At 48.9% G+C, this 11,975-nt stretch overlaps 1 protein-coding gene across 1 annotated transcript in view; it reads left to right on the top strand.

Annotated features, from left to right (window-relative positions):
* The first annotated feature begins 9,841 nt into the window (after positions 1–9,841).
* The window catches only part of PINK1 (PTEN induced putative kinase 1), a 16,156-nt gene continuing 14,022 nt past the window's right edge, over positions 9,842–11,975 (top strand). Inside the window, exon 1 of the mRNA XM_006094004.3 lies at positions 9,842–10,257. Coding sequence (XP_006094066.1) covers positions 9,859–10,257 — 399 coding nt within the window. The 5' untranslated portion in view covers positions 9,842–9,858. The remainder of the gene's footprint in view (positions 10,258–11,975) is intronic.

The raw sequence follows: 11,975 nt of genomic DNA on the forward strand, positions 1-11,975 counted from the left end.
CATGTGCTGTCTCCATCACTGCTCGCAGCTCCTAGGAGGGCCGGGGTGATTTGTCTCTCTCTGTGCAAACACCTGGCCGCTTTCTGCGGGGGGAGGAAATGGGCCCTTGGCACTGTGTGCCCCTCGGTGTGGAGAGATGCAGTTCTTAGGCTTCTTGGCCCTGTGTCTCCAGAAGGGAGCCCCCCGCCCCCCCCACCCAGCTGGGTCTAACTCTCCCTAGTGGCCATTTCCGGTGTCTATTTTGGGTTCCTTCTTCTTACAAATGAGGGGCTGGGCTTCAGTGAGGTTAAGCAACTTGCTCTAGGACTATGGCAAAGTTCAAACCGGAATCGGGGTCCTCAAACTCCCACGATGGTCTCTAGAAATAGTGCATGCTCTTTGCGGGGCACTGTGCTAAGGCGATCAACATATATGAACCCATTTAGTCCTCTCTTACCAAGCTCAGAGCAGGCTGCCCTCCTTTTACCAATGAACAAAATCCGAGCTCAGACAGGTTAAGTCACTTGCCCAAAGTTGCACAGCTAATAGGTAGCAGGCTGGAATTTGAACCAGGTCTGCCTGATTCCAAGTGTTTTTCCATTCTCCAACTGCTGATGTCTGGCTGCCTTTATTTATCTGAGTATCATTTAGATGGCAGATATTGCAGAGAGAAGGATGTATAAGAAAGTCTCTGACCTTGAGGAACTTGCACTCCGACAGGGCGAGAGAGGTGGAAACAGGTCTATTGCACAGATATACTGTGATTCAGGCAGGTCCCAAGTGCAAGGTGGCTACAGTGGGGGCTATGCCGTGTGAGGAGGGTCTGTTCCATTGGCGCATTGGCTGCAACACACACTCACACACACACACTCACACTCACACACACACACATACACACACACACACACAATTAGGCAGGTGAGGACTGAATAAGGGACAGAGCCAGGCTGACCTGCTAAGGGTGACAGCTCTGATCCCTGCAGGAGTTGCCTGAGTACCTGGGTGAGAGGAGAGCACAGGCTTCCCCTTTCTAGGCAAGCACGTTGCTGGGAGCACAGGAAGTGTTGCCCTTCCCTGGGGGTCCCTCCACTCTGATCCAGATCCGGAGCAGCTACAGGTGTGTCTGGGAGGACTGGCTTCTCCACGACACACCCGACCCACCTGCTGTCATCTGGCAGGTGCGGCACTGCCGGGGTCTTCTGCACACCCTTCTGGGTGGTCTCAATATGGGGATGGGGGAGGGGAGGGGGAGAAAACAAGAGAATGCTGGAATTAAAGAGACCACGATGCTAATATCAGTCAAATTCTGCTCAGTGGAATCTAGATGGGTGATTTTTTCCTTTGTTCATATCTGTATTTTTTAAACTTCCAAAACTTTTTAATATTTCATAAGAACCAAATGGTATTGCATAATGGTTAAATATTTGGAGTTGGACAGCCTCCAAACTGTGTGGCTTTGCACAAGTGATTTCATTACTCTGACACTATCATCATCTAAAAAAGAGTTGCTGTGCGGATTGAACGGGATAATGCACATTAAGAAGAGCCCAGTGTTGGACCCTCCATAAGCTCTTGATACCGGGCAGCTGTGAAAGGTGACACATTTTGGTCCTTTGAACATGGATTTGATTTTTGCAAACAGGCAGCAGTCTTTTATAGCCAATGTATTCATTCATTTGCAGATGATTTATTAAGTGCCTACTGCTCTGGGGCTGGGGCCAAACGGTGGGGAGGTAGCAACGATGAGACAGATGAAACCCCTGCCCTTCACGGCTCTGGCTGTAGCTGTGGGAACTGAGAGCTAATGGTTCTAGAACTTCACGTCACCCAAGGGGAAGAACGGGCTCTGGGAGCACCCGCAGGAGGAGAGGAGCTTGCCTGCGGAGGGGCAGGGCAGTCCTGGGGAGGGGAGGTTCCAGCCAGGGCATCAGCAGGGTCCCCCATTAGGAAACAGGGTTTGGGGAGGGGCAGAGAATGAGGACTGCCTAACGGACGAAGCCCAGCGTTCTTATATACTTCTTGGAAACAGACAGCCAAAGCAATTCGCAAGAGAGGATTCCAGAAACAGTTTGAATAATGTCCACTTGGAAGAACACCACTCCTTTGGCTGGAGAGAGGCTGGGATGCTTATTGAAAATATATGCACAAGGCCTGGGGTGGGGCAGGGCTGGGAGGAGGGAGGCTAAAGGGGGCGGGGGATTGGGAGCATCTGTAATACTATCAATACAATGAATTTTAAAAATTATAGATATATATAATTTTTAAAATTCATTTTCATTTTGTGGTCCCCGTGTTCTGAGGACCTAAGATTTCAGAGCAGCACACCCTCTATTGTTCAGAGCCTTCTGTGGGGTTTAGGACCTACCGCCGAGTCCCAGATTCCCATGGGAAGAAATAGAGGCACGCATATTTCTGCTGCTCTTGCCAGCTGCTGCTAATTGCTTATGTAAACGACAAGATTCTTTAGGATTTCCCATTGGCAGGGAAGAGGGCACAGCTCTGATGGACACTAGGAACTTTGGGTGTCTGTGTCAGATATGAAGCCAGAAAACACTGTTCAAGAATAAGGGATGGGCCAGTAGGTCTCCCACACACATAATATTGTGTACATGATTATATGGGCACAGAAACAGGCATGGAAGAAACACCTAGTCTGTTCATTTTTGAGGGGTATGGAAAGGGGAAGTTAAGGTGTGGGGGGGATCAAAAACTCTATGACTGAACAGAAAAAAAATATGGCATAATGATACATTAGTTATCTATTGCTGTATAACAAATTATGCCAAAAGTTAGCGGCTTGGGACGACAGAAATTTATTATCTCACAGTTTCTGCAGGTCAGGGATCTGGGCAGAGCTGGGTCATCTGGTGGCTGCTGTCTCATCCGAGGGCTAGACTGGGGAAGGATGTACTTCAAAGCTCACTCTCATGGTTGTTGGCGGGATTTAGTTCCTGTGGGCTGTGGCTGTGACTATTCACTTCCTTGCTACGTGGGCCTCTCCACAGGGCACTTTACCACACAGCAGCTGGCCTTCTTATGAAGAAGTGAGCAGGAGAGTGAGAAAGGGTGAGCAAGACAGAAGCCAGAGTCTTTTTGCAACCTAACCATGAAGGTGACAGCCCAGAAGCAAGTCCTTAAGGTCCAGTTCACAGCCAAGGGGAGTGGATTGCACAAAGGCATGAATACCAGGGGCTGGACTCTCTAGAAATGTAAAAGTCGAAAATGCACATGGGCAAGGAACAGCAAAGAAAACAGAAGAGGAGGTAAGGGTGGGAGAAGGGCTAGGGCAGTAGTTCTCAACCTTGGCTGCACATTAGAATCACCTGGGAATGTTTTTAAAATCCTGATTTCTGGGCCTCATCCTCTGGAAATTCTGTTTCTTTGTTATGGTGTGAGGCCACAACATTAGTAACAAAGAAACAGAATTTCCGGAGGATGAGGCCCAGAAATCAGGATTTTAAAAACATTCCCTGGTGATTCTAATGTGCGGCCGAGGTTGAGGGGAAGCAGGGGAAATTCCTTGGGCTAGGGGAAGCAGGCCTGATTATCCTTGTTAAGGAGTTGACCTTATTCCAAAGGGCAGCCACCAGTCTCCGGAAGCAGGGATGACGTGGTCAGCTTTGTGCCTCAAATAGGTCAGGCTGTCAAATAAAGAGGTATTAGAGCCCTGAAGGAAACCATAGCAAAAATAACTAAAAGAGTAAAATATTTTTGCCTCTGAGCTTAGAAGTTAGAAAAGGAAGATTGTTGCTTTTCATGATTGTCCCCTCTACCAGGAGATCAACCTGGGGGTGGGGCTGGCCAGCCAACCACGGGAAGGGAGGCCCAGGCCGGCAACAGGCAGATGGGGAGGGGAGGGGATAGGGAGGTCCCAGCCAGCAGCCGGCAGCCGCTAGGGACCCTACCCGTGCACAAATTTTGTGCGCTGGGCCTCTAGTATGGGTGTGTGTGTGTGTGTGTGTGTGTGTGTAGTGTTTTTTAAACCTTTTTTTAAAGGACTTTTTAATCTAAAAAAGACCCACACACAAAGGGAATATAAAGAAATAAGTCATAGAAAGGAAATTCATTTATCAATAACAGTGTAAATTCCAGAGCACAAATGCAGTGGTGATTCTGTTGAGGGTAGGGGGTGAGCTACTCAACATTCCTATGGTTTTCCTCCATCTCCTTCTGGCTCACTGTCAGAAAGGAGATGTGAGTCTGGTGAAGGGGAATTCAAAAGGATAGCCCAGCCCCTTTCTCTCTCCTCCTTAGGAGTGAGCCTGCCCACTGTGTTCCCAGATGGCTCCCAACAAGGGCTGGGGATTCAGAAGGCCCTGTGCTGGGAGCTGGGGGGGGGGGGGGGTCAAAGGTTTAAAAATCATATCCCTGTCCTTACAAAACTCACACTTTAGAAAGGGAACCAGAGAAGGAACATCTCGCTCAGTCTAGGAAAGGTTAAAGAAGGCTTCCTGGAGGAGGTGACCTCAAGTATGAATAAGGACTCTTGCCCTGGCTGGTTTGGTTCAGTGAATAGTGTGTTGGCCTGAGGACTGAAGGGTCCTGGGTTCGATTCCAGTTAGGGGCACATGCCTGGGTTGCAGGCTCGATCCCCAGTGGGAGATGTGCAGGAGGCAGCCAATCAATGATTCTCTCTCATCATTGATGTTTCTATCTCTCCCTCCCTCTCCCTTCCTCTCTGAATTAATAACGATAAAAAAAAGGATTCTTTTAAGAGGTAAATCAAGACAGAATGAGTTATCTTCCCATGTGCTCTGCTCACTTCTCAACACCATCAATAGACCAAGTTTTCAAAGAGTTTCCTTTGAATTGTGAGCTGTTTCCAGCATTTGGGATAGTGGTGTCTGACATTCTAATTCAAAAGTTATCTATCCCCCATATATAACCCAGAGAAATGAAGACTGCACAAAATATTAACAACATGAGTTACTTGTGGACAAGCAAGGGGAAAGCGAGGCAAAAAAAAAGACAGGGGGGGTCAGTGTGATGCTTGGGAAGACTGCAAGTAATTCAGCATTGCTGGACCACAAAGGGAGGGAAGATGGACAGCAAGGGAGATGCCAGGGCCAAATAGTAAAGGACCTTCTGTGCCAAGCTAAGGAGCTCAGTCTTTACCCCGCGGGCCATGGCCGGGCAAAGAGCCTGCAAAGGACTTTATGCAGCAGGTCACATAACCATATTTTTACTTCGAATAATTGCTGCAGGGCAGCCAATTGATTGGACTGCACGAACCACAGAGTGTCTGAATTTCTCAACCGCACATCACCCTAATCCACCACCAGCACGTTTTCATCCATGTTGTCCAGGCAAAACAGAGGCACGTCTTCCCAGTGAAATCTCCCTCTTTGCCCCCTGTTGTTTGATTCTAACCTCCAAACACGACTCCCGGCCTTTCGAGCAGTCGGATTTTCATCTGGCGGCGGCTTTGCTCTGTCAACAGTTTTAGCAAAATCTCCTTCCACCTCTGCTGGCAATTCAGAGATAGCGTTTCTGCAATGGGCTGTGGATAAAGGATGTTGCTGCCCTGGGAAAATGTGTCTGTCTCCTGCCAGGAGGAGACAAAGGGTATTGAAGCGGTGCCAGACGAGAAGGTCAACATGCCCTTGGCAGGTGTGGGTTTTTTCCTTGTCTTTTTCCATTTTTTACATTAACATCAGCTCCCCCCCCACACACACACCGTGTCCTTTGGGGAAGGTTAAATGATGCTTCTTACGTATTTTACAAAAACTACACAGTCTCGCTGCCTGGAAGGTAAAGGAAGGTACAATGAAGACAGAAGGGCGCCCACAGAGCAGAGTGTAGAGCAGGAAGACACCCCCCCGCCCAATTCTCTAATTCTGTGGCTGAGCCTATCAAAGCCTGCCTGGTACCTGGTGATGTTTAATAATGGCCTAGGAATGAGCAGCACTCTCCTGTAGAATATTAAATTTCAGCATAAACAGATACCTCAGCAGAAAACCATATACCATATCCCAACTCCCCCTTCTTGGGACAGCGCTGAAGAGACAAAAGATGTTATCAGAGAGCCTCAGGGCCATCTCTTGAGACCTGAGACTTGCTGCCACTGTGGGGTTTTCCTTTTCCAGAGAACAGAGGGGGAGAGTGGAGTCAGGGCCATAAGTCCCAGGAAAGCTAGCTGGGTGTTCCTCCATGATAAAGCCGTATCTCTGCCCCAGAAGGGAGAACAGAATCCCAGCGGTTCCTCCCGGAAGCATCTCTGTGTAGTAATGAACTTGCTTGCCCTTTCCATCCTTACGGCTGCCAAAGCATCCAGCCTCATGCTGTGCTTGGTTCAGACTTGTCCGAGGAATTTAGATTTATCTGCAGAGGTGAACCAGTCCAGCGCCATCTTGACTGGAAGTCCAGTGCTCTCCGTTGAACAAGAAACTACACAGCCTATCATGGAGGGTTAAGTAATATCGGTCTGGAGATTTCGGTTTCTCGGGTGGGTGAGTTAAGCATCACAGGTCTGGCGAGTTTATTTGCACCTTCAGGGTCTAAATCCAAAGGCTGATAACAAATGCACTCCTTAACTCAAAACAACCCGTTCAATGTTCCTTTCACGAGTACGTATGTCCTCATCACCAGCCTGGTGGTAAAATGTTACATCCCTAGAAGAGTAAGGAAAATCCTTGTACTTAAAACTAAAGATCTCAGACAACCTCTTGTTCCCTCTCAGTAAACATTAAAGAGAAGAGCTGTAATGATAATGACACATAGCAGATGAGTAGAGTTCAACTTTAAATGAGACCTTTGTCCCAACCAAGTTTCCACGAGTGAGCCTGTGGTCACCGGACTGTGAAGTTTCTGCTATCTTCTCTTCGTTATCTTTCTCCAAAAGTCCATTTCAACAGAATATTTTATTTTATTTTATTTCTAGAGGCCCGATGCACGAAATTTGTGCAAGGGGCTTGGCCCTAACAGCCCCTTGCAGCATAAGCCGGCCCTCGCAGCCCCAGCTTCATCCGGAAGGTTGTTCCGCTGTTTGGTCTACTTAGCATATTAGCTCTTTATTATATAGGATTTTTTTTAAGCCTCACCCGAGGATATTTTTCGTTGATTTTTTGGAGAGTGGAAGAGAGAGGGAAAGACAGAGAGAAATATCAATGTGAGAGAAACACATCGATTGGTTGCCTCCTGCATGAGCCCCAACCAGGGCCCTGGCCGGGGAGGAGCCTGCAACCCAGGTACATGCCCTTGACTGGAATTGAACCCAGGACCCTTCAGTCCGAAGGCCTACACTCTATCCACTGAGCCAAACCGGCTAGGGCTCAACAAGAGCATTTTAAATTGTAATTTAAAATTTTCTGAGATCAATAAAGAAAATTAATATCTGATTTCCATGTGCCTTTGTGTCCACATAAGAAACATCCAAACCTATTTAGAATTTTTATGAGTTTATTTGAGCCAAACTAATGACAATTGCCAGAAAGAAAAATACCAATGGATTGAGAAAATGCTCTGGAGAATGGCAGTTTTGCAGCTTATTTTATTTTATTTTTTTAAATATATATTTTTATTGATTTCAGAAAGGAAGGGAGAGAGAGAGAGATAGAAACATCAATGATGAGAGAGAATCATAGATTGGCTGCTTCCTACACACCCCCTACTGGGGATGGAGCCCACAACCAGGGCATGTGCCCTTGACTGGAATCAAACCCTGGACCCTTCAGTCTGCAGGCTGACGCTCAATCCACTGAGCCAAATTGGCTAGGACTATAGCTTATTTTATACATTAAAATAAAAGGAGGAGATATAGACGGGTAACACATAATCCATTGGTGGTAGATTAAGGAGGCAGGAAGAGGCAAAGGGGGGGGGGATGGAAACTCTGTGATTGGATAAAACCCAAAGCGGAGCGACTCTTACTTCTTTGACATTGGTGGATACAGGATAGCTAATAATTAATATTTAGAGCACATGGAGATGGTATGCAGGGAACACGAGTAACAATGAGGAGTCTGTGGTCTCTGCTCTGGTGCACGGGTTATGCCTTGAGGGTCTGAAAAAGGTGATTACTCTGATATTTTAAAGGTATGTTATCCTAGATGCAAAAAGACAATAGACAGGCTCACTTAAAGATTGACCTTTGTCAAGGAAGCTACAGGCCTAGGAAGGGACTACCTACCATGATTCTCTTTTATTTTTATTTATAAATATTTTTTATTAATTTCATAGAGGAAGGGAGAAGTAGAAAGAGATAGAAACATCAATGATGAGAGAGATTTCATTGATCAGCTACCTCCTGCACGCCCCACACTGGGGATTGAACCTGCAACCTGGGCGTTTTCCCCTACCAGGTATCGAACTGTGACCTCCTGGTTCATAGGTCGGCGCTCAACCACTGAGCCATGACGGCCAGGCCCCGTGACTCTCTTTTTAGTTAGGAATTTGGGCTGTACAATGGGTCACCCTCAAAGCCCTGCTGGACTTCCACTCCACCAGACTCACGCTGCCACTGTAGCCACCTGGCTTGAGACCCACGCCACCTCTCCACCTGAGAACGCAGGACTTCCCACCAGATACTCAGTCTGCTGGTTCCTGTCATGTAAGCTCCCCCTTTTCTGCGTGTAACCTGCGTGAGACTGTTGGCTTAGTGGGGTCTCCCCTAATAAAACTGGCATTGTGGAAAGACACGAACGTGTGTGAGTGACTCCTTTCAGAGATGCCCCCTTGCTCACAGCACCTCTTTTTCTATGGGAGTTGGAGAGGGTCTAAGTAACAGATTACTGAGCTTGACCAGAAAATTCCATGCTGGTTTGTTTCTGGGAGAGATTGAAACTGCTATTAGATCGGGTATTAAATCGGGGTGTCGTATCATGGGGTTTTAGCAGGAGTTGTGGCTATTTTGGCCTGTGTGTTTATTTTAACAGTATAGGTCAGCGGTTCTCAACCTGTGGGTCGAAGCCCTTGGGGGTTGAACGACCCTTTCACAGGGGTCGCCTAAGACCATCGGAAAACACATATATAATTACATATTGTTTTTGTGATTCATCACTATGCTTTAATTATGTTCAATTTGTAACAATGAAATTGGGGGTCACCACAACATGAGGAACTGTATTAAAGGGTCGCGGCATTAGGAAGGTTGAGAACCACTGGTATAGGTGAATAAATAATGACCATTTATTGATAATTGTTGAAGCTGGTTAATGGGTACATGGAGTTCACTATACTATTCTATTTTTGTGTATGCTTGAAAATTCCCATAAAAAAAAAAAGAAAGAAAAAAGAAAACGAATCCCTTGATCAGCCACTCCTAACAGCTGGTTTGGGTAACAGGGATGCGCCACTAACAAGCTGTATCACTTGGGTAAGTCCCCCCACATCTTGGGGACTCAGCTCACTCATCTGAAAAATGTGGCCTTTGGGTGATAGTTCTCTTGGGGTCCTAAGAAACTAGCGAGGGCTGCGGGCTTGTAGAGAGGCGTCTAAGGGCATCGGGGAGGGGAAGGACTCAGCAGGCAAGGCAACATGAACTTTAACCTCAGCTCTGACACTGTGACTGCTGTCACTGCCCTTTAAATTCCTGTTTCCTTATCTATAAAAATAATATTCCCATCTCCTCGGTGGGAAGATTAAATAAATTAACAGTAGTAAAGAGTCTGGTGGGTGATACTCCAGATTCCCTGGGCCAGCAATGTTCTTTCAGGACCCGCCTGACATGCAACACCACCACACCGGGTCTAACGTGCAAAAGGGCAAGAAACCATCCAGCGCCAGGTCCGCGCACAGCGCCCTCGCGCGGTCAGCGCTGGAAATGCCAGACCCGTGACCCCGCCCCTCGACGCCCCGGCACGCGCACGCGCCTGCGCAGAGGCGCCGCCCCCGAAGTTTGCTGTTGTTGTGACTCGCGCGCCGCACGCCTACTTCCCTACCATGGCGGTGCGACAGGCCCTGGGCCGGGGCCTGCAGCTGGGTCGAGCGCTGCTGCTTCGCTTCACGGCCAAACCTGGCCCGACCTACGGCTGGGGACGGCCTGAGTGGCCGGGTCCCGCGGCGGCCCGGGGTCGCGGAGAGCGCCCAGGCCAGGCCGCGGGACCCGGCGCGGAGCCGCGCAGGCTCGGGCTCCGGCTGCCCGACCGCTACCGCTTCTTCCGCCAGTCGGTGGCGGGGCTGGCGGCGCGGCTCCAGCGGCAGATCGTCGTGCGGGCTCGGGGCGGCGCGAGCCCTTGCGGCCGGGCGGTCTATCTTGGCCTTCGGGCTGGGGCTGGGCCTGGTTTGAGGAGAAAGCAGGCGGAGGGCCGGCGGACGGCCTCGGCTTGTCTGGAGATCCAGGTGAGCGCCCGCAGGGAAAGGGGAGGGACGGGGCCGCCAGTAAGGCTCGGAGCAAGTTCAGCTGGTGGGGGCGGGGCCAAAACGGGTGAGGGCGAGGCAGGAGAGTGGGGGCGTAGACTGATGTTGGAGCGAGCCCAGAAGCGGTTAGTGACAGCGGCCCTGAATTAGTCAAGATTTATCCTCCCTCCTCAGACTGGGACATTCTGACATAAGGCTCCATTTCAGCGTTACTGGTCTCTGGTGTGGGGACAGCACCCCACTTTTGTTTTACTGTGTTCCCTTTCTCAAGCATCATGTTTTGGAAGAAAGGCTGCTAATTATGCGTTCTGTTGCACTATTGCTCATACCTTTGTGTCGATTTTTAAAAATTTAATGACAGGTCATAACATTCTGTCCCTGAGGTAGTTGTCGTCCCCAATTTATGGAGAAGGAAACGTTCTCAGGCAAAATAACTTGTTTGAACTCAAACAGCCAGTGAAGAGGGGTGCCCTAGCCCTGAACCCCACTGCCTCCACAGGTTAGACAAGGAGTGGTACAGCTGAAGCCAAAGTAAAATCATGAACAGCAAGAGAAGACATCACACCAGACAGTTTTAGTTAACCTAAATGGAGTTATCTAGAGTGAGTGGCTATGTAGAGGGGGGTTAGGTGTTTTTTTTTGGAATATATTTTTATTGATTTGAGAGAGGAAGGGAGAGAGAAACATCAATGATGAGAGAGAATCATTGATGGGCTGCCTCCTGTGCACACGCCTCCCCCCCCCCCCAAGGAGCCTGCAACCTGGGCATGTGCCCTGTCCAGGAATTGAACCGTGACCTCCTGGTTCACGGATCGTGGCTCCAGCACTGAACCACACCAGCCGGGATCTTAGGCTTTTAAAAATTACTTAAAATAGTTCAGAGACCTCTGTTTCTACCCTACTAAAATCCGTATAAGTCAGGGTTCTCCAGAGAAATAGAACCAATAGGATATGATTATAGAAAAAGATTTATTTTAAGGAATTGGCTCTGCAGTTCTGGAGGCTGGCAAATCCAAAACCTTAAGGGTAGGCAGGCAGACCCAGGAAAGAGCCATCGTGACAGTTCAAGTGTGAAGGTCATCTGCTGGCAGAACTCCCTCTTCCAGGGACTCCGTCTTCTGCCTGGGGTTTGGATTACAGACTGAGTTGGTACTGCCCTACAGTGGAGGGCTGAGGGGCTGGGAGATGAGTGACTTGACCAAGGACACAGCTGGTTAAGGACCACAGTGTCTCTCTCCCATTTCCTGGTTCCCAGCCCAGTTCTTATTACTCAGCACTGGAGTGTCTCATGTTTGAGCTCTGGCTAGTTTGGGATGACAGGTGACATCTGACCTAGTCCCCTGCTACTGTCCTTGCCTTTTGCTATTGCTTAACTGGCAGAAGCCAAGGTGGGAAACTTGATAATCCTGCTTAAAATTATGGAGGCTTTTCTTTTTATATATATACTAGTGGCCCGGTGCACGAAATTCGTGCACTGGGGGAGGGGGTGTTCCTCAGCCCAGCCTGCACCCTCTTCAATCTGGGACCCCTCGAAGGATGTCCTACTGCCGGTTTACAGGGGATCGGGCCTAAACCGGCAGTCGGACATCCCTCTCGCAATCCGGGACTGCTGGCTCCTAACCTCTCACCTGCCTGCCTGCCTGATTGCCCCTAACCACTCTGCCTGCCGGCCTGCTCACCCCAATGGCCCCTGCTGCTGG

The sequence above is a fragment of the Myotis lucifugus genome, unplaced genomic scaffold (assembly GCF_000147115.1).
Source record: "Myotis lucifugus unplaced genomic scaffold, Myoluc2.0 scaffold_128, whole genome shotgun sequence".
NCBI classification, from domain to species: domain Eukaryota; kingdom Metazoa; phylum Chordata; class Mammalia; order Chiroptera; family Vespertilionidae; genus Myotis; species Myotis lucifugus.